The 22,073-nt window shown below is 43.3% G+C and overlaps 1 protein-coding gene across 2 annotated transcripts in view; it reads left to right on the top strand.

Annotated features, from left to right (window-relative positions):
• Nucleotides 1-22,073, top strand: part of GLB1 (galactosidase beta 1) — a 101,028-nt gene that overhangs the window by 34,224 nt on the left and 44,731 nt on the right. For both annotated transcript variants that reach the window (XR_001920004.1, XM_018067164.1), the window contains exons 6-10: nt 2,574-2,754; nt 7,863-7,921; nt 9,635-9,756; nt 9,867-9,907; nt 12,099-12,211. Coding sequence is in view for 1 of the 2 variants with exons in the window: in XM_018067164.1 (XP_017922653.1) it covers nt 2,574-2,754; nt 7,863-7,921; nt 9,635-9,756; nt 9,867-9,907; nt 12,099-12,211 (516 nt within the window). In the remaining variant the exon portion in view is untranslated. The remainder of the gene's footprint in view (nt 1-2,573; nt 2,755-7,862; nt 7,922-9,634; nt 9,757-9,866; nt 9,908-12,098; nt 12,212-22,073) is intronic.

Raw genomic sequence — 22,073 nt, 5'->3', positions numbered from 1 at the left:
CAAGGTGCCAGATACCGTGTATCGGCTCAGGGACTCCTCGTGCAGCCCAGTGGGGAAGGCACGCTCACCTCTGACAGACAGAGACGGTTTACACGTGGAGCCACATGGATGAGAAGAGGCAGAGCTGAGATTTGCCCGAGGACTCTTGGGCCTTTGATGTCTGTGCCTGCGACCGCAGCGCTGAGCTGTCTTGCCATTGTGGAGCTTTTCTCTCTTTCTCTAAAAAGCAAACCAAATTATGTGTATGCATGAATTACAATCCTGTTTAAAATACCCTCCTATATTTTACTGTAATATAGTGATGTTAATGGATAAACGAGGCTTGAAAAAGTAAGTGAAGATCAACAATGTCAGCTTGGGCGTGGCCAGAAAAGAACTCGGGGTGCAGAGGCTGTGAGCCCACTTTGTTGCTAGAGCTGACCTTAAAGTTAGCTCTGAACTTCTTGGCAGCCAGATGATGAAGGAAGACACAGCCAAAACAGTACCTGTTTTTTTTCCTTTTTGGCTGTGCCGTGCAGCCTGTGGGATCTTAGTTCCCCGACCAGGGATTGAACCTGTGCCCCCTGCATTGGGAGCACAGAGTCTTCAGCACGGGACCACCAGGGATGTCCCTGCAAATAGCTCTTAATTAAAAGGAGGAAAAAGAAAACGAGGGGGAATGTACCTTGCCGGTATTTATGAAGCTTTTCTTAAGATTTATTTCCTTTATTTTCAAAGGGGCTGCTGATGAGGATCAGGTCATCAGGGCATCAGGATCAGTCTCCCAAGGAGCGTGTCCCGCTCTGAATGGAAGCACCTCCTCTTTCAGGACGGCTTCATGCCCTGTGACGCCCTTGCTGCTGGCTGCCACTGCCCGTTTTCCTTCTTCTAAGAGCATCCAGAAGACAGGGTGTTATTTTGGCTGCACTGGGTCTCTGTTGCCGTGCACAGGCTCTCTCTGGCCGTGGCACTCAGGCTTCTCCTTGCGGTGGCTTCTCTTCTTGCGGAGCACAGGCTCGAGGGCACACAGGCTTCAGGAGTTGTGGCCCATAGGCTTAGCTGCCTCGTGGCATGTGGTATATTTCCAGAACAGGGATTGAACCCAAGTCTCCTGCCTTGGCAGGTAGATTCTTAACCACTGGACCACCAGGGAAGTCCCGGAACATTTTTATGTGATTTTGTTTGCCGTACCTGGGGAGCATATAGAACCCTAGTTCTCCGACTAGGGCTTGAACCTGTGTCCTCTGCGTTGGAAGCATGGAGTCTTAATCACTGGACCACCCGGGAGGTCCCCATTTTGCTTTTTGAACCCATACCATGACAGTATAGTCAGAGAGATTCTTGCTGAGAAAACCATCATGCATTAAGCCATTTGGAAGGGAGCACTTTTAGACAGTGACGGTGGTATTGGGTTCCTCTGCATCACTCCCCTCCCCTCCCCACTCCCCGACTGTGTCCACAGGCTTCCTGGAGCTGCTAGCAATTCTGCAAACAGCCTGCTCTGAGCGGCGCTCTCCACCTGTCTCGCCTCCTTGACCAGTGCCTTTCTGTCTAGAGCTGCCTTGGGTAACCCCTCTGGGGAAGCTCCGTTAACCTCCTCTCCCAGCTTCCCTCAGGCTGGACACCTGTTTTCCGGGGGCTCACGGTTTCTTTTTCTTTTAACTTTATATTTTGTATTGGAGTTTCTAACAATTACTAGCAATGTTGTGATAGTTTCAGATGCACAGCAAAGGGACTCAGATATACATGGATCCATTCTCCCCTGCCAGCCAGGCTGCCACATAACACTGAGCAGACTTCCCTGTGCTGTGCAGCAGGTCTTTCTTGGTTACCCATTTTAAATACAGCAGCGCATACGTGCTAATCCCAAACTCCCTAACTATCCCTTCTTGGGGGGGGGGGCGCTCGGCTTCCTGTGCTCATGTTCAAAGACAACGTATTCCTTCTATCACAGAAGTTTGTTTTGTGTTGTGCGCCAGTTGAAGTTTTTATGTTTGGGCAATTTTTAAATTTCTGTAAACTTGTGAGCTGTAACACACACATTAATGTGCAGTGAATGAAGCACTGTGGAGAGAACAGCCACAGAATGACCACCCAGGATGGGAAATGGTCTGTGACCAGGACCCTAGAAGCTTCCTGATTGTGCTCTGCTTTTTCTCACTGTCCTGACTTTCATGACCATCAGCTTCATGCTTTTTTTTTACACTTCTACCAACCAACTATCCTCACACCCACACTTACAGTTTGGTTTTAATTGGTTTGGATTTTCTGTTTGGGAAGTTGTATTATGTGTATTTTTTTAGCTTCATGCCTCCTTCATTAAACTCTACAGCTCTAAGATTTTTTTAAAATATTTATTGATTTATTCATTTGGCTGCATTGGGTCTTACTTGTGACTCACAGGCTTAGGTTTTTATGCTGAGTTGGTCTTTGGAAAATGAGTTTTGAGGATCAAGTGTAGGAGATATTTAGGGGGAGGGGACCACTAAGCGTCATCATCTCAGAGAGGCTCGGGGAGTTTCTCCAAACAACAGTTTGCCTTAGAACGTTGGAGTCTTCTGATTTCTTTCCCCTCCTCTTTTTTAAACTTGCAGGTTGAAAATGAATACGGCAGCTACTATTCCTGTGATTACGACTACTTGCGTTTCCTGCAGAAGCGTTTCCGCGACCACCTGGGTGAGGACGTGCTTCTGTTCACCACGGACGGGGTGAATGAGAAGTTCCTGCAGTGCGGGGCGCTCCAGGGGCTCTACGCCACCGTGGACTTCAGCGCAGGTTGGTGTCTGCGGAAACCCAGCTCAGCGGGCGGATCTGGGCCTTTTACTCAGTCGATTGCTCTAAGCAGCTATTGTTTAAGTGGCATGGGCATATTGAATAGGATTTCCCAAATTTTCCTTTATTTGTAATGGTAAAATAGAATACCTGATAAAGCACCCCTTGGTGGCACAGATGGTTTGATGTCAGCTGAGTTGGCCCTTAGGACACAAGCTGTGTTTCCAGCCCTGGCAGAGCTGGCTGCAGCCTAGAATCCTGTTTTCTTAGGGGCTGCTGCCAGGGGTTCCCCTAGCTGGAAGAGCTCCACCTTTCAGGCTGTGTCTGGGTTGAGGCCACTGTGAACTCTGAGGTCAGCTCTGGAGTGCAGAGAACATGCCTGGCACTTCCGTCTTCTTTCTGTATAACTCATAACACTGGGAACTGTGATGGGCCGGAGGTGGTTTGGTTGATGCTGCAAAGAATCGTCTTTCCTGACGCATTTGTGCTGCATGAGCCACCGAGGTTCTGCACATGCAAGCATGGTTGGGGTGCTCGGGGTGCTCGGGGTGCAACGACATTAAGAGATCTTCACATGGGTTGAGAGCGGCTTTTATAAAAGGCATCACGGCTAAGTGCAGTGTGATCCTGAAAAGGGTCCTGGACTTTTTTTTCTGTTTGTTTTGGTTGTTGTTATTATGAAGGACATTATTGAGACAATTGAAATCTTTGAATAAAGCCTTTAGATAATGGTATTCTATTAGATAATGGTATTCTATTTTAGATAATGGTATTCCATGTTAATTTCCCATTTTTTTTAATCATTGTATTGTATTTATTTAAAGAATGCTCTTGCTCTTTAGGGGATACATGCTGAAGTATTTAGGGGTAAAGGACCATCTACAACTTATTCTCAAATGGCTCAGAAAAAAAAATGTGCGTATTTATATAGAGAGGAAAAAACCAATGATGTGGTAAAATGCTAACAGTTGGGGAACCTGGGCAAAGGAGAAAATAAGTTCTTTGTATTATTCTCACAGTTTTCCTATAAATTTGGAATGATTTCAAAATAAAACGTTATCCCACTCGCCCAAAAGACCAGCTCTTCAAGTAGCGTAAAGACCCCGCTGTTGTCCTGTCTGAGGGAGGAGACACACGTCCAGCATTGCCTTCTGTAGAGAAGGATGTTGACTGAAGTTGCATTTTTAAAGAAATTCTTCTCCACTACGAGCAAAGAGATAACTGGCTCCTGAGTGTTTCTAGAAACATGGTACATTGCTCAGATCACTTGGTGATGAAGTTAAGTCATCTACAAAGAGCTGAACAGGAAGTGGCATGCTGGTTTCCTCCTGCTTTGGCACATTTCCTAACACAGCAATGAAAAAGCACAGTATTTTTCTGTTGGGTGGAACAAATTGAGGATTATCACGAGTTGGTTATAAGTGTTATTTATATGTGGGGTGACAGCATGGTTGCTACCACTGTGGGTTCAAGGACAGACACTCAAGGCCAGTGTGCCTGGGGCAGGGGGGATGGTGGCAGCTTCATTTCCTGGAGTGTGAGAGGGGCAATGCCTGGGGTCAGATCCCAGGAGAGGCTCTTGAGAACAGGTTTCAAGATCTGGAAGCAAAAAAAAAAAAAAACCACACACCAAGTAACCCAATTAAGAAATGGAGAAGAGATCTAAATAGACATCTTTCCAAAGAGGACATACAAATGGTCAAAAGCACATGAAAAGAGGTTCAACAGCACTAATATTAGTAATTACAGAAATGTACGTCAAAACTACCATGAAGTATCACCTCACACCAATCAGAGTGGCCATCATCTAAAAATTTACAAGCAGTAGATGCTGAGAAGGTGTGGAGCAAAGGGAATCCTCTTAGACTGTTGGTGGGAATATAAGTCGGTAACAGCCATTATGGAGAACAGTATAGAGGTTCCTTAAAAACCAAAACTACCATACGATCCAGCAATCCCACTCCTGAGGTTTTAGAGCAAAAGAAAACTAGAATTCCGGAAGATACATGCGCCCCCATCGTGAAGTGCAGCACTGTCTACAATAGCCAGGACACAGAAGCAATCTAAATGTCCATCAGCAGAGGAGCGGAGAAAGTAGATGTGGTGGAATGTTAGCCACACCAGAGTGAGATAAAGCCATATGCAGCAACGCGGATGAACCCAGAGACTGTCATACTGAGTGAAGTAAGTCAGATACAGAGAGACAGATGGCACACGATGTCACTCATATGTGGAATCTAAAAAAAGGGGGGTATAAATGAATTTACAAAATAGGAATAGGGTCACAGATGTAGAAAACAAACATGGTTATCAGGGGATAAGGCAGGAGGAGGGATAAACTGGGAGGTTGAGACTGACATATACATACTGCTGCTAAGTCACTTCAGTCGTGTCCGACTCTGCGTGACCCCATAGACGGCAGCCCACCAGGCTCCCCCGTCCCTGGGATTCTCCAGGCAAGAACACTGGAGTGGGTTGCCATCGCCTTCTCCGGACATATACATACTACTGTGTGTTAAATAGATAACGTATAAAACCTGCTGTATAGCTCAGGAACTCGACTTAGTTGTCTGTAATGACCTATACGAGAAAAGAACCTTAAAAAAAAGTCAGAGAGTAGATATATATATATATGTATAACTGATTCACTTTGCTGTGCACCTGAAGCTATCACCACATTGTAAATCAACTATACTCCAGTAAAAATTTAAAACAAAAGATCTAGAAACCACCTAATGCTTAGTTAATAGTGAGAAATTTACAGCCGTAAAGTAAATGAAATTCCACTCTTTCCTGATCATCACTTTCTCTCCTGAGAGCTAGCCTCACAGAGAAGCCTGAGATTTGTCCGACGGCAAGGGGTTGTTTGGAGGCTGGGCTGGTGTGCTTGCACTCTGGGACACCTGCAGGAACTGGTGCAGGGTGGGCCAGGGTGTCCTCGACTCTGGCTGGAGAGACACTGTCTGTGCTCATTACTTCTCTGTGGAGAAACCTTTTCTCTTTTTAGAGGAGGAGGGGATAACAGAAGATGTGGGAAGCAAGATGAGACATAGACATCCTAATGGAACACTTCAAAAGACAAAAATTGAGCACAAGTGGTCTGGAATGGCTTGAGATGTACAAATTAAAATACAGAGTGTACTCTGTGACTCAGGATAAATGTAATTAGAGCACGATTTGTCCCTTTGATTTGTTAATTTGTTGTTGTTGTTCAGTTGCTCAGTCATGTCTGACTCTCTGCAACCCCATGGACTGCAGCACACCAGGCCTCCCTGTCCCTCACCATCTCCCGGACCTTACTCAAGTGTATGTCCATTGAGTCGGTGATGCCATCCAACCATCTCATCCTCTGTCATCCCCTTCTCCTCCTGCCTTCAGTCTTTCCCAGCATCAGGGTCTTTTCCAGTGAGTCAGTTCTTTGCATCAGTGGCCAAAGTACTAGAGCTTCAGTTTCAGCATCAGTCCTTCCAGTGAATATTCAGGACTGATTTCCTTTAGGATGGACTGGTTGGATCTCCTTGCAGTCCAAGGGACTCTCAAGAGTCTTTTCCAACACCATAGTTCGAAACCATCAATTCTTCGGTGCTCAGTTTTCTTTATGGTCCAACTCTCACATCCATACATGACCACTGGAAAAACCATAGCTTTGACTAGATGGACCTTTGGCAGCAAAGTAATGTCTCTGCTTTTCAATATGCTATCAAAGTTTGTCAACTTTTCTTCCAAGGATCAAGCATCTTTTAATTTCATGGTGGCAGTCACTATGTGCAGTGATTTTGGAGCCCGAAAAATAGTCTGCCACTGTTTCCACTGTTTCTCCATCTATTTCCCATGAAGTGATGGGACCAGATGCCATGAGCTTAGTTTTTTGAATGTTGGGTTTTAAGCCAGCTTTTTCACTCTCCTCTTTCACTTTCATCAAGAGGCTTTTTAGTTTCTCTTCGCTTTCTGCCATAAGGGTGGTGTCATCTGCATATCTGAGGTTATTGATATTTCTCCTGGCAGTCTTGATTCCAGCTTGTGCTTCATCCAGCCCAGCGTTTCTCATGATGTACTCTGCATAGAAGTTAAATAAGCAAGGTGACAATATACAGCTTGACGTACTCCTTTCCCGATTAGGAACCAGTCTGTTGCTCCATGTCTGGTTCTAGTTTGTGGCACTGTGATGCATATGGTGCTGTGGGGCCTACCAGGAAGTATGTTCAAAGCAGGGTCATCGTGTAGGGAGCAGCTTGGTCACCCAGATACCCGAGTGGAGAGAGCTGCACACCAGCCGTGTGTGTAGGCTCTGGGGGCACAGAGGAAGCACAAGGCCTGTGTCATGATCTCCCAGAGGAGTGCAGTCAGGAGAGGCCCAGACACTGTTCACAAAGGGAACATCATCCTGTGGTCCCCACAGTCCATCGAATGTATGGTCTGAGTCCTCACCTAAAGCTGGCTTGGAGGTGTGTAGGCCCACGGGGGTATGAGGGAGGGCAGGGAGCCTGAGGCTCAGGTCCTGCAAAGGAATCTTTTTTTTTTTAAATTTTATTAATTGATTTTCAGCTGTGCGGGGTCTTCGTTGCTGCACACGGGCTTTCTCTGGTTGCAGCGAGCGGGGGCGACTCTTCGTTGTGGTGCACGGGCTTCTCTTGTTGTGGGCTCTAGGTGCATCGGCTTCAGGAGTGGCAGCACCTGGGCTCAGTAGATGTGGCGCATGGACCTAGCTGCTCTGCTTCATGTGGGATCTGTCCAGACCTGGGATCGAACCCGTGTGCCCTGCATTAGCAGGAGGATTCTTACCCAGTGTGCCACCAGGGAAAGTCCCCTTTTTTAAGAAATGAATGTATTATACACTTGGCTGTGCCAGGTCGTAGCTGCAGCACTCAGGATCTTTCGTTGTAGAGCACAGATTCTCTGCGGTGTGCGTGGGCTTAGCTGCTCTCCTGCACGTGGGAATTTTAGTTCCCCAACGAGGGATCAAACCCATGTCCCCTGCATTGGCACGTGGAAGTCCCTGCAAGGCAGATTCTTAACCACTGGACTCACTTCCTTTGGGAAGTCTCCAAAGGAATCTCTTCTTGAACTTTTCACTCCCATGGCTGACCTCTCTCCTCTTTCTCATTGTTCAGGTTCCAACCTCACAGCTGCTTTCATGCTCCAGAGGAAATTTGAGCCCAGAGGACCCCTGGTAAGAGTCAGCGGTGAGGCATGGGGAGACCAGTTGGTCGTGCAGACTTCTTTTCTGCTGTTGGGGGAGAGTGATGAGGTGCTGTGAAGGGTGGGAATGGATCCTTGGTTTCCCTGGGTCTGGAGTCAGAACTGATGGGGCTGTAGAGACCGCCGTCTGGACACATGGAAAACAGCTGAAGCAGTGCTACTGCTCAACACTAAGGCCCTGCACTGGAGGGGCAACCAAGCCCATGTGCTGCAACTAGAGAAGCCTGCTCGCTGCAATGAAGACCCAGTGCAGCCAAATCATTAAAGAAAGAAAGAAAGAAAAAGAAAGAAAACTGATTTTTTTTTAATGCAAAAGAAAAAAAAAGCAGAGCTTAATGAGGGGGGATGTTCACCATGGTCCCCATTCTGTCCCCTCCAGAATGGATCCTAGTTCTTCTACCAGGGATCAAACCCACATCCCCTGGATTGCAAGGCAGATTCTTAACCATTGGACCACCAGGGAAGTCCCAGGCTCTGCACCCTGGCATGCCTCGTCACCTTTGGTCCTCGTGGTGACTCTCAGAAGTGGTGTTATGAGAGCTCGCTCTTTTCAGTGAGACTCAGAGACTATGTCACTTGCCCGTGCTTAAACAGCTGGTGAGTGGCAGGGATCTGAGTTCAGGTCCGTGTTTCTTGAGAGCTCTTTGTGACAGAGCTGCTCCGCCTTCAATCTACTCAGAAATCACATAGGAGTCTTGTGAAAATGCAGACATTGATTTACTGGGTCTGAGGCAGGGGCACTGAGTTTCTGACAGGCAGCCAGGAGATGTGGGGAAGTAGGGTTGCTGATGCTCTGGGAGTTGCCGGGCTCTGTGGCATCTCCGTAGGCGGCTGGGAGCCAGAGACAGCAATAAGGTCCTGGCAGGTATGCTCAGCCCATCACTGGATGTGTGTCTCTCTCTCCGCTTCCCTTCTCCCCGCAGTTGTTGTTGTTACTTGGCCCCACGTAAGGGATGTTTTCCGTGCAGCAGGTCAGGCTGCCCCGCCTGTGTACCCACCTTTGTACAAAGCAGCCTTTTTTGAACCTGCCCTCTGCTTCCTGAGTCATGCAAAACCCGTGTTCACAGACTGAGTGGAGCTGTTTCCTGCAGCCTGAGACAAGAAGTCCCCAGAACACATCCAGATTTCTCTTTTGTAGACAAGGGCTTGGCAGGGTCATGCCCAACAGAAACACCAAGCGCTAGAATATTTGGACAATATTTCTACAACACATTAAGTCAGTCTGAGACCTAAAGAATGTCTATATGTCACTTTGCTGTACAGCAGAGATTGGCACAACATTGTAAAACAAGTATTCTTCAATTAAAGTAAGTCAACCTGAGATCTGAAAATCTGGATTCTCACAAAAGGTAAATTTGGAGCTAATTATTTCATAAACATATTTTGTCATCTGATTCTTTTGCCCAACAAACTTTCCTCCCGTATTCACACTGGGGGTGGGTTAACAAGATTTTGATGCAGGTACAGCTTTTCAGGAACACCTGCATTGTCCACACCTGAGACCTCAGTTTAGGCAATGCTATTATGAAATGTCCTCATTGGTCCCCCAGTTCCCAGCAAAGCAGTGAATGTCAGCTGCCCCCTCTTCCTGTTCTTCAGTGGGTAACCTAGGGCGGCAGTTACTGGGAAGCCCAGTGTGTGAAGGTTTAAGTCTGTCCTAAGCTCCATAACCCTTTCTTTTTAGATCAATTCTGAATTCTACACTGGATGGTTAGATCACTGGGGCCAACGTCATTCAACAGTCAGCTCTAAAGCGGTGGCTTTCACCCTTCATGATATGCTTGCTCTTGGGGCAAATGTAAACATGTGAGTGTTAATTTTTGGAGGGAAGGGTGTCCTCTGTAGCCGTGGGCTCATGGTGAAGCTGTGGGTTCATGATGAGCTCTGGGCTTATCTGTTCTCTTGTTTCCTTGTAGGTACATGTTTATAGGTGGCAGCAATTTTGCCTATTGGAATGGTAAGAGCGATTTAACATTTGTTTGTAGAATCTAATGGTAGAATGTTTCTGGTGCTTGATTTTGTCCATGCGTATGGCCATCTGTGATTCTTCTGGTTTGGTTTGTCTTCTCCTAAATTTTCTAATATGTAAGATTGCCTATATAATAATAAAAAATCACTTTAATTTTTTATTTATTAGGAAGAGAGAAATGTTGGATTTACTTTCCTATTGAGAATGATTTTTTTAATTGAGTATGCAGGTGTTATGAAATAATCAGTGTTATATGAATGAGTAGCTTTAGGCTGCTTATGAATTACCCTTCTATACTTGTTTTAGATGTTCAAAAGTTATTTTTTACAATTTACTTCAACATTTCAATTTAATTTACAAATGTGTAAGAATCATAGAAGTGGAATTTTTTTCCCTATGTAAATTTGAATTTTTCTAGGTTTTCTTAATTTTATTGACGTATAGTTGCTTTATGTTGTATTTCAGGTATACAGCAAAGTGATTCAGATATATATATAGTTAGATAGATAGATAGATATAGATACAGATACATATATTTCTTTTTCAGATTCTTTTCCCTAATATGTTACTATAAGATATCGAGTTCTCTGGCTATACAGTAGGTCAAAAAATCATTTTTCTTTTATTTGGTCACACTTCATGGCATGTGAGATCTTAGTTCCTTGACTGGGGATCAAACACATACCCCGTGCACTGGAAGCATGGAGTCTTTTTTTTTTTTTTTGGAAGCATGGAGTCTTAACCACTGGACTGCCAGAGCATTCCTACAAAATCATTTTTCTTTAAAAAAATTTTAAGGGCTGTAAGTTGTGCATTTAGAAACTATTGTTTAAAATCCAGCTAACTGGGCAAATCATAGTCTCTGGCTATAACTTACTTGTTCATATATTCTGGTCTTTTTTCTCTTTCTTTTAAAAAAAAACATTTTGTTGAGGCATAATTCACATGCCCTAAAACTGATGATTTTTAAAATATATGATGTAGTGGTATTTAGTTTAGCACAAACTTGTGCAGCCATTACCACCATCTAATTCCAAAACATTCTCATTACCCCCATAAGAAACTTCATACCCAAGAAATGCCCCCCTGCCCCTTCTCCCAGCTGTTGGCCACCACTCCTTGTCTTTATGGATTTGCCTGTTCTGGACATTTAGTACAAGTAGAACCACACAGTATGTGGCCTTTTGTGTTTAATTTCTTTCATTTAGCATAATCTTCTCAAGGTTCATCCATATCACAGTGGGTGGTATCAGTACTTCATTCTTTCTTATAGAGGAATAATATTCTATTATGCGGATATACTACATTCTGTTTCTCCGTTCATCAGTGATGGGCATGTGGGTTGTTTCACCTCTTTTGGCCATTACGGATAATGTTGCTATGAACATGATGTGTAAGGATTTGTTTGAACCTCTGTTTCAGTTCTTTTGACTGCACACCTAGGATTGGAATTGCTGGTTCACATGGTAACTAACTAACTCTATTTTTAGAGTTAGAGGAACTGCCATAGTATTTTCCAAAGCAAATGCACCATTCCTATATTTCCTATATGGTCTTTTTTTTTTTGGCCACACCACTTGGCATGTGGGATCTTAGTTCCCTGACCAGGGATTGAACTCTCGCCCCCTGCAGTGGAAGCACAGAGTCTTAACCACTGGACCACCAGGGAAGTCCCTCCATGGTCTTTTTTTGGGGGCAGGAAAAATTACGATAAATTTCTCCGAGTTTACTTGGTCTGATAACCCCTTACTGGTTTGCTGCTGATCCTGGGCCCAGAAACCTGTGGGTCTATCATGGACCTATTTTTTAGCCACAGAGGAGGTCATCAAGATCGCAGCTGCAAGGTTAACAGTCAGACATGTGAGTCGTGCCATAGGCCTGGCCACTGCTGGCTGTGAGATGTCTGGGGGCTGTGCTGGGAGCTTCGGATGCCCTGCGGATCCAGTGCGGGGATATCTGCTGGGGTTGCTGAGAGGGTAAATGGGGAAAGTCCTTTGTAGACACCAAGGAGCTTAGTGAGGGCCACCTGCAGGAAGACCTTGCATCTGGAGGGCCACCTCTGTGTCACTGACCAGTTGGCTCTAATGTGCTTCCTTATTCACCCCCTCCACGAATCCATAAGATCTTGTCACAGGAGAAGGCCTTCTGTAGTAACCAGGGGCATGCTTTTGTCTTCCAGGAGCGAACACGCCCTACCAACCACAGCCCACCAGCTACGACTATGACGCTCCGCTGAGCGAGGCCGGGGACCTCACGGAGAAGTATTTTGCTCTGCGGGATATTATTCAGAAGGTGAGTGCTTTGTACATGCTCCAGGGGCTGGTCTTGGACCAAGCCTGCCTGGGACTCACGATGCTCTGTAGACATCTCCTGCAGCCTTTGTGTGTAAAAGGATGGATGAAGGGAGGCATCAGCTAGACTTGCCCTCAAGTCTTGGTACCCCCCCAGTTAAGAGTGAGCCTGTCAGCAAGTGAGGCCACAGCACGCGGTTGTGTTGTAAAGATTAGAAAGAACATAGGTAAAGCCTCGGGAATAGTCCTTGCACATACGCTCTCCTGTAAGTGTTAGCCGTTACTATTATTTATACTAAAGGTATAAATGTGTACCCACATAAATAGCTGAAGTGTGCGGGAGAGAAAATCTATGGGCATTGTGAACACAGGGCAAGTGTGAGCTGTCAGCAGAGCTTCATTTTTCTGCTTTGGAGCAAATGATTGCTATTTCCTCCTGGTCTGACACCTGAACACTTAGTCCTGCTAGCATTGTGACCTTTTGAAGCATCTAACGCACCCAGGTGGGGTTTCCTGTCTCTGTGTGGCTTTAAAAAAAAAACCCACAGGTTTTCTGCTCAGTCACCTGCGTTTTGAAGTTAAAAAACAAAGGTTTTCTGCCTATAAATGGTATAAACTTTTTTTTTTTGTTTTCAACATAGTCTCAATTTAAGCCTAAGTGGTAACGTTAATATTATGAAATACTTTAAGCCTATTAAAAAGTAGAGTCAATACCTAACTACTCAGAGTTTGTTCATTTCATCTGCATTTTCAGATGTGTGGTTAAAATGTTGCTCGTGTGATTTTTATTGTGGGTTTAATCTCTAGAATTTAGAGTGATGGCTCCCAAGCTCTGTCTTGTACATTTGTTCTGTTTCGAAGCTCTCTGTTCCTGTCTTTATAGTTTCCTTCCTTTATCTGAAGCTTAGCTTTTTAAACCAGACTTTGTTCTTTCCTAACATAAATACTCAAGTCTGTACCTTTCCTTCAAGTATACTGCTATCTCCATCTCGTAAGTCTTGATGTATAATATATTTATTATTATTTGCTTTTAAACATGCTTGTTTTGACTTCTCTTTGACCCTTCAAATGTTCAGAAGTGAGGTTGTAAAATATGAAACACAAATATTTTTCTAGTCTGATGGTTTCTCACATAGTTGCATTCTGGTTAGAGAATGTTTTGAGTATAATACCAATCCCTTGAAATGTATTGAACCTCCTCATACAGCCTGGCTTATACCAATATGAACAAATGTTCCATGTATTCTTGAAAAGACTGCATGTTTTATAACTGTTGGCTATAATCTGTATACGTGTTCATTTGATTAAGCTTATTAATGGTGCTATTGGTATCTTTTATATCCTTCCTAATTTTTGTGAGTTTATTCTATTAGTTATTGAGAGAGTTGTGTTTATGTATTTCTCCTTGTAGTTCTGTCAGTTTTTGAGGCCATATTATTAGAATATAAATTGGGAATTAAATCTTTTTGTATCATATGGAAATTCTCTATCTCTGATACTGATTTTTGCCTTAGAATCTGTTATGTCTGATACTAATACATTTACCTGCATTCTTTTACCTGGTGTATCTTTGCACAGAAAGATATCCTTCTATAGCCTTTCTTAAAAAAATCCCCAAAACTCTGTCCCAAAACAGAAACAAACTCACAGACACAGAGAACAGACTTGCAGCTGCCAAGGGACAGCAGGACGGATTGGGAGCGTGGGGTTAGCAGAGAGAGACTATGATTGCTAGGATGGATAGACAGCAAGGTCCTTCTCTAGAGCACAGGGGGACCAGATGCAATATCTTTGTAATAAACCATAATGAAAAATAATGTATAAGTGTATAACTGACTTCGTTGTACAGCAGAAATTAACACAACACTGTAAATCAATAAAAAATAAAAACATACATCCTTTGTAAACAGGATATAGCTGGATTTTTTAGAAATCTCGTTGGAACATTTTGTCTTTTAACTGGTGCACCTGCTCATCATCATTTCATTATAATTCTTGATACACATCGATTCATCTCAGCCATCTTGTAGTTATCTGCTTGCCTACCTTTTCTGTTTCGTCTTCCTCTCTTACTTTCTTTGACCTGTTTATTTTTGCTTTCTTATATCACCGCCCCCTCCACACCCGAATTTGGATGTTATCCTCTGTATTTTCATTTCTTTAGGGGTTACCTGTTGAAGTGTGAAGTATGCGCACTCCACCCTCTCCAGAAAAGCACAGCTCATTAGTGTAGAGCTCAGTGAATTTATAAAACACAGACTCCTGGAGCCAACACACAACCCCTCAGAAGCTTCGCTCATGTTCCTTCTAATTACTGACTGTCCACTGACCTTGATCACCACAAGTTAGCTGTGCTTGTTTTTTGACTTTATATAGATGGGTTCATACAATATGCACTCTTCTATATCTGGCTTTCAAAAAACTTTAACATTCAGTTTTATAATAATTTAAAATTAATGTAGTACATCTTTGTACAATGGACTATTACTCAGCCATAAAAAGAATGAAATAATGTCATTTTCAGCAACGTGGATGGACCTAGAGATTATCATACTAAGTGAAGTCAAACAAACAAATATATCACTCATACCTGGAACCTAAGGTTTTAAAATGATATAAATGGACTTATTTATAAAACAGAAACAGACTCACACACTTAAAAAACAAAACGTATGGTTACCAAAGGGGAAATGTGTGTGTGTGGTGGGGGGAGGAATAAATTAGGAGTTTGGGATTAACATACAGACACTATAATATATAAAGTATATAGACAGGTAACCAACTAGACCCTACTATATAGGACAGCGAACCCTACTCAATACTCTGTAATAACCTATATGAGAAAAGAATCTGAAAAAGAATGAAAAAAATAATAATAATTTAAAATTAATCTATATGTTTACTTCCTTCCTACAACCAGAACTTTAGCTCATGTTAACTTCAGTTACATCCCTCCTGACTTACATGCTCTGAATGGCGTGTATTTTAGTAGTGGGCTAGTTGTGGATGTGAATCTTCAAGAGACATTTGTTTTCTCCCCAGTTTATCTCTGTGCAACAAATTACCCACAAACTTAGTAGCTTAAAACAACAGATGTTAGGAGTTCCCTGCTTACCTGCTGGTTAGGATTCTGGCTTCCACCGTCATGTCCCGGGTTCAGTCCCTAGCTGGTGAATCCCCCAAGCTTCGTGCCATGGCCAAACACGTATATATACGACCTCACACAGTTTCTGACAGTGAAGAATATAGGGTGGCTTAGCTGTATGTTCTAGCTCATGAATTCTCCTGAGGCTGCAGTGAAAGCTGTTAGCCAAGCAGCAGACTCTAAAGACTTGCGTGGGGCTAAAGGACCCACTTCTTTCTTTTTTTTTTTAATTGAAGTATAGTTGATTTACAATATTATGTTAGTTTCCCCTATACAGCAAAGTGATTCAGTTATACATATATATACATATTCTTTTCCACCATGGTTTATTAGAGGATACTGAACATAGTTCCCAGGGCTATGCAGTAGGTCTTGTTATCTATTTTATATATACAGTAGTGTGTCTATGTAACTCCAAACTCCTAATTTATCCCTCCCCTGCCCTTTGTCCCCTTTGGTAACCATTAAATGTGTTCTCTTTTGAAGTGTGTTAATGACTTTATGTTTGGCTGCACCGGGCCTTCCTTGCTGCGTGAGGGCTTTCTCTGGTTGTGGCGAGCAGGGACTGCTCTTCACTGCGGTGCACAGGCTTCCCTTCGTGGCGGCTTCTCTTGTTGTGGAGCACAGGCTTCAGGAGTTGTGACTCTCGGCTGTAGAGAGTGGGCTCAGTAGCTGTGGCGCCTGAGCTCCACAAGGCATGTGGGATCTTCCTGGACCAGGTATCAAACCCGTGTCCTCTGCACTGACCAGCAGATTCTTAACCACTAGACCACCAGGGAAGTCCCCGTAAGTGTGTTTTCTATGTCAGTGAGTCTGCTTCTGTTTTGTAAACTAGTTCATCTGTACCAATTTTTAGATCACACATATAAGTGGTATTATATGGTATTTCTCTTTTTCTATTTCACGTAGAATGATCATCTGTAGGTCCACCCTACAAAATGGCATAATTTTATTCTTCCTTATGGCTTAGTAATAGTCCATTGTATATCTGTACCACATCTGCTTTATCCATTCATCTGTCAGCGGACATTTAGGTTGCTTCCATGTCTTGGCTACTGTGAATAGAGCTGATACAAACACTGGGGTGCATGTGTCTTTTTTGAATTACAGTTTTGCTCAGATACAGTCTTAGGAGTGGGATTGCAGGATCATATGGCAGCTCTATCTTTAGTTTTTGAGGAACCTCCATGGAGACATAGTGGCTGCAACAACTTACATTCCCACCAGCTCCCCTTTGAAAGGTCCATCTCACATAGCTAAGGGCAGGTCACTAAAGTTCCTTGCCATGTAGGACTCTCCATGAGGTGGCTCACAACGTGGCTTCCCCCACAGATCTGTGAGAGAGTGGGTACCTCCAGATGAAAGTTGCAATCTTTTTAAAAAAAAAAATTTTTTTTTTAATTTATTTATGCCACATGGGATCTTGTTTCTCTACCAGGAATTGAACCCATGCCCTCTGCAGTGGACGCACGGAGTCTTAACCACTGGACTCCCAGGGAATCACTGAATCACTGAATTCCCTAAGTTGCAGTCTTTTAGTTACCTAAACAAAGAATGACATCCCATCCCTTTTCCGCATTCTTTCCTCCAGAAGCCAGTTGCTAAGTCTGGGCCATCTTCACAGGGCCTAAGTTCCACTTACCGAGGTGAAGAGGACCAGAGAATTTGGGGCGTATTGTTAAGCGATCGCATCCCCCTACAGTCAGGGCCAGATCTGTCACGGTCAACACTCATTGTAACCAGAGGTAACTTTTGATTATGCTGCTAATCAAACAGGTTCATTTATTTCCTTTAAGGAAACAAAGGAAATTTATAGAGGTTGCTTTTTTCCTTTTTGACCTAATTTTGTTTAATTATATAAAATTACAAAGTATCAGTATCTTTCAATGTTTCCTCAATGACTGTTAAGATTTTCAAGAAAGATGTCTTCTGATTTTCTGCCTGGAGCAAGCGGCTGGCTGCCAGCATTCTGCACCTGGAGCAGGGCTGGGGTGGCGGTAGTTACTTTTTACTCTGTACATGATCACAGTCTCCCCTTTTAAAATGCTCCACATGTCCTTAACTCTGCATGTTAACCAGGAACCCAAAGACCATGTTTTATCCTCCCCAGAAAATAAATCTCTAGTCCCAGGGGGGAGAGGGCATTGCATACAAAGAGCAGTGTTTCTCAAATACCAGCACATCAGAACCATCTAGTAACTTGATGGAAATTCCAATTCCAGTGAATCAGAGACTTCCGTGGGTAGGGCCACCAATCCAGGATTTTACAGTCAGAGGAGACTCTGACATGCGCTAGAGTTTGAGAACCCTTAGCCTGGAGAAGAAGAAATCTGTGGATCATGCTCCTTATTTACTTAAGCACCGGTGCCTCCCAGGTTTGGAAGTACCTGGTGCCGCCAGTTTTGAGCCTTTTAGTAATTCTTCAGAACCAAATTGAACTGGTTTTTAGTTTCCTCCCATTCTCTTTGGCTTTCTTCCTACTGATTTGCTATTCATTTGTCCATTTTCCAGCTTCCAAAATTGTGTTGCTGTTGTCTCCTCTCCTGTTCTTCAGTTCTGTGTATTCACGTCTTAAACAAAAATCTGTTCACTGAGATTTTACTGGTGTTTTGGGCAAGAATGACATCAGATGTTCTATTTAGTGAGCCTTCTTAACCTAAATGGTCTCATTCTCCCTAATGAAATCATCACCTGCTATTGTACATGTAGTATGTACTCGGCTACATGCTATTACACTACTCAGATCTACTTACTTAAACCGTTTCTCATTGGTGGGCATTTAGATTATTTTGAACTTTTATTTTACTTATTTAAAATTTTTTTAATTAATGTGGCTTCACCGGGTCTTTGTTGCAGCATGTGGAATCTTTAGTTATGGCATGTGGGATCTAGTTCCCCCACCAAGGGTCGAACCTGGGCCCTGCCCAGAGTGTTAGCCACTGGAAAGTCCTAGTCTTCCGTCTATAGTCTTTCAGAATTTCCCCAGCTATTATAAACTTTCGTATTATTCTATCAACTTCAAAACAAAAACTCAGGATACCTGTTGATGTTTTAATTAGCTTTGTGTTAAATTTATACATCAACTTAGGGGTGATATTTACTGTATTGAGACTTAGCCAAGAAAAATGGTTTTCTGTCTATTCAAGTCTTCTCTGATGTCCTTGTTTTAAAGTTTTCTTAAAAAAATAGTCCCTGTCCATTTCTGAATATGTTTATTCCCAAGGATTCTGTGTTCCTAATTCTAATATTATTATAAATGGAGTCTTTTATTTCTTCATGAGAAATATTATGATATATATTTGTCTTCAAAATATGACATCTTGAAATTTTTTTAATATATAGAATAATGTTGCAGACACTCATGTACCCAATACCTAGATATAACACAGGTTATTATGAAATCTTTGCTTCTAATTGTTTTAGAAAATAATACAATGTAGATAAAGCTGGGTCTATCTGCTGTTTCTTGCCCTCCCTGCTCAGATGGAGGAAGAAGGAATGGTATTTATCCTTACATATATTTTGTGATTTTACCACAAATGCATGCATCCACATATACTATATTTAATTTATTTAGTCTCCTTAAATTGTACATGAATATTCCATTGTACTTTCCTTTTTAAATTATTGACTGATTTCTAGGATTTTATTAATGTTATAGTACCTGTGGACTTATTTCTGTTGCTTCATCTCACAGACCATTTCAGATTTATTTATTTATTTTTTAACAAATTTATTTAGATATAAATCACATAGTGTGAACTTCACCCATTTAAAGTACACAATTCAATGGATTCTGAACATTAATTTTTTTAACTGTGGTAAAACATATATAACATTAAATTTGTCATTTTAATCATTTTTAAGTGGTTAAAAGTTCAGTGGCATAAATTTCATTCATAACGTTGTGTAACCATGGCCATTATCTATTCACGAAATCTTTTCATTCGCCCAGACAGAAACGCTGTTATGCAATAAGTCCCCTTTACGGCCTCCTTTCAGCCACTGGGAAGCTCTGTCTACTTTCTGCCTCTGTGGATTTGCATATTCTAGATGTTTCAGAGAAGAGGCACCATACAGTATTTTCCTTTCGTGACTGACTTATTTCATTTAGCATGTTTTCAAGATTCAGCAACGTTATCGCGTGTGTCAGAATTTAATTCCCTCTTATGGTGAATAATACTTTATGGTATATATACAGTCAGTGCTCCATATCTGTGGGATCCACATCTGCAGACTCAACCAACCACAGATTAAGGGGGAAAAAAAGCAAAACAGAAAGTTCCATAAAGCAAAACTGAGGTGGTTGCATAGCACCAAGTTTTACATGACACTTACATTGTATTTACAACTATTAACATAGCATTTATACTGTATTATAGGTAATCTGGAGATGATTTAAAGTACATGGGAGGGCTTCCCTGGTGGCTCAGTGGTGAGGAATCCACTTGCCAAAGCAGGAGACTCAGGTGTGATCCCTGGTTTGGGAAGATCCCTCACACCTTGGAGCAACGAAGCTCGTGTGCCACGACCACTGAGGCTGTGCTCTAGAGCCTAGAGTGGCATCTGTTGAGCCTGCTTGCCACAGCTGCTGAAGCCCACATGGCCTGGAGCCTGTGCTCCACCACAGGAGAAGCCGCTGCCATGAGAAGCCCGTGCACTGCAACGAACAGCAGCCCCCGCTCACAACTAGAGAACAGCATGCACAGCGCAGCCAAATAATTGTTTAATTATTAAAAAGTGCATGGGAGGCTGTGCACGGGACACATGCAGATATGCTCAGATTTCTTGAACATCCTGGAATTTTGGCATCTGCAGGAGTGCTGGTGGCAGTACCCTGCAATTCCCAATACGAAGGGAACCCTTGTGTACCAGTTTATCTGTCCATTTCATTCATCTCTTGATGGACACTTCGAATTGTGTGACACTCTTGGCTATTTTGAATAACACTGTATTAAACATCAGGGCACAGGTATCTGTTCAAGTCCTGCTTTCCATTCGTTTGGCTATATACCTTGCAGTGGTATTGCTGGAGAGGCTTATTTTTAGAATACTTTTGGATGAGATGGCTGGATGGCATCACGGACTCGATGGACGTGAGTCTGAGTGAACTCCGTCCGGGAGATGGTGATGAACAGGGAGGCCTGGCGTGCTGCGATTCATGGGGTCGCAAAGAGTCGGCCACGACTGAGCGACTGAACTGAACTGAACTTTCTTTCTGAGATAATGAACTTTTCTATGCCTAACAAGAAAAAAAAATGCAAATCAAACTTAAAAACAGATATTTACATGTGCTTTTTTGCACGAAACATCGTCTTATCTTTGGCCTCATCACAACCTCACACTCTTGTTCCCCTGTACGTTTAGCTGCTGCTTTCTGCCTCTTTCCCACTCCTGCAGCCCCTCACATTTTCTTGACCTTCCCTAGCCTTATGATCGCTGGCTGTTGGAGTCACTGTCGCCCTGCATAGCTCTCTCTGCTGCTGTTCAGGGCCCATGCTCCATACGCCAGCCTGGGCCATTCTGCTGCCACACTCTGGCCCTGGAAACAGGCAGGAGGATTGTGAGCGTCAGTGTCAACTGGCTGGAACAGGGACTTGTACTTCCAGCCTCAACTGGACCTTTAACTGTCTGCACTTCTCTGTCTCCACCCTCATCTCTTCTCTCCGACAAGTGTGAACCATCACCGCCACACTTTTCCCATAATGTACAGGTGATGCTGTCTCCTCCTTCATCAAGAACATTAATGCTGCTGAAAAAGCCAGGTGACATAGCTATACATTTCAGAGAGGGTATCGGATGAGGCACGAAAAGCGAACGTATATTTAAATGAGCAAAAACAAATCATTAAAATTTATGGATGCCAGAGAATAAGGGGGGAGGAATAAATTGGGAGGTTGGGATTAAGGTATACACACTGCTATATATAAATAGACAACTAATAAGAACCTGCTATATAGCACAATGGCACCCCACTCCACTACTCTTGCCTGGAAAATCCCATGGACGGAGGAGCCTGGTGGGCTGCACTCCATGGGGTCACACGACTGACGCGACTTCACTTTCACTTTTCACTTTGATGCATTGGAGAAGGAAATGGCAACCCACTCCAGCGTTCTTGCCTGGAGAGTCCCAGGGACGGGGCAGCCTGGTGGGCTGCCGTCTCTGGGGTCGCACAGAGTCGGACACGACTGAAGCGACTCAGCAGCAGCAGCAGCAGCAGCTGTATAGCACAGGGAACTCTACTCAATACTCAGCAATGGGAAAAGAATCTGAAAAAAGAAAGAGTGGATATATGTATATGCATAACTGATCCCACTTCATAGATCACAGCCTGTGGGTCATGCCATACAGGGTCACCCAAGATGGACAGGTCATAGTGAAGAGTTTTGATAAAACATGGTCCACTGGAGGAGGAAATGGCAACCCACTCTGGGAGTCTCACCTGGAGAACCCCATGAACAGTATGAAAAGGCAAAAAGATATAACACTGGAAAATGAGTCCCTCAGGTCAGAAGGTGTCCAATATGCTACTGGGGAAGAGCAGAGGGCAATCACTAATAGCTCCAGAAAGAATGAAGAGACTGGGTCAAAGCAAAAACAATGCTCAGGTGTGGATGTATCTGGTGGTAAAAGTAAAATCCAATACTGTAAAGAACAATATTGCATAGGAACCTGGAATTTTAGTTTCATGAGTCAAGGTAAAGTGGACATGGTC

This window comes from Capra hircus, chromosome 22 (genome assembly GCF_001704415.2).
Source record: "Capra hircus breed San Clemente chromosome 22, ASM170441v1, whole genome shotgun sequence".
Taxonomy (NCBI): domain Eukaryota; kingdom Metazoa; phylum Chordata; class Mammalia; order Artiodactyla; family Bovidae; genus Capra; species Capra hircus.
The sequence above is the reverse complement of the archived record's forward strand: the minus strand, read 5'-3'. Positions and strand labels throughout refer to the sequence as shown.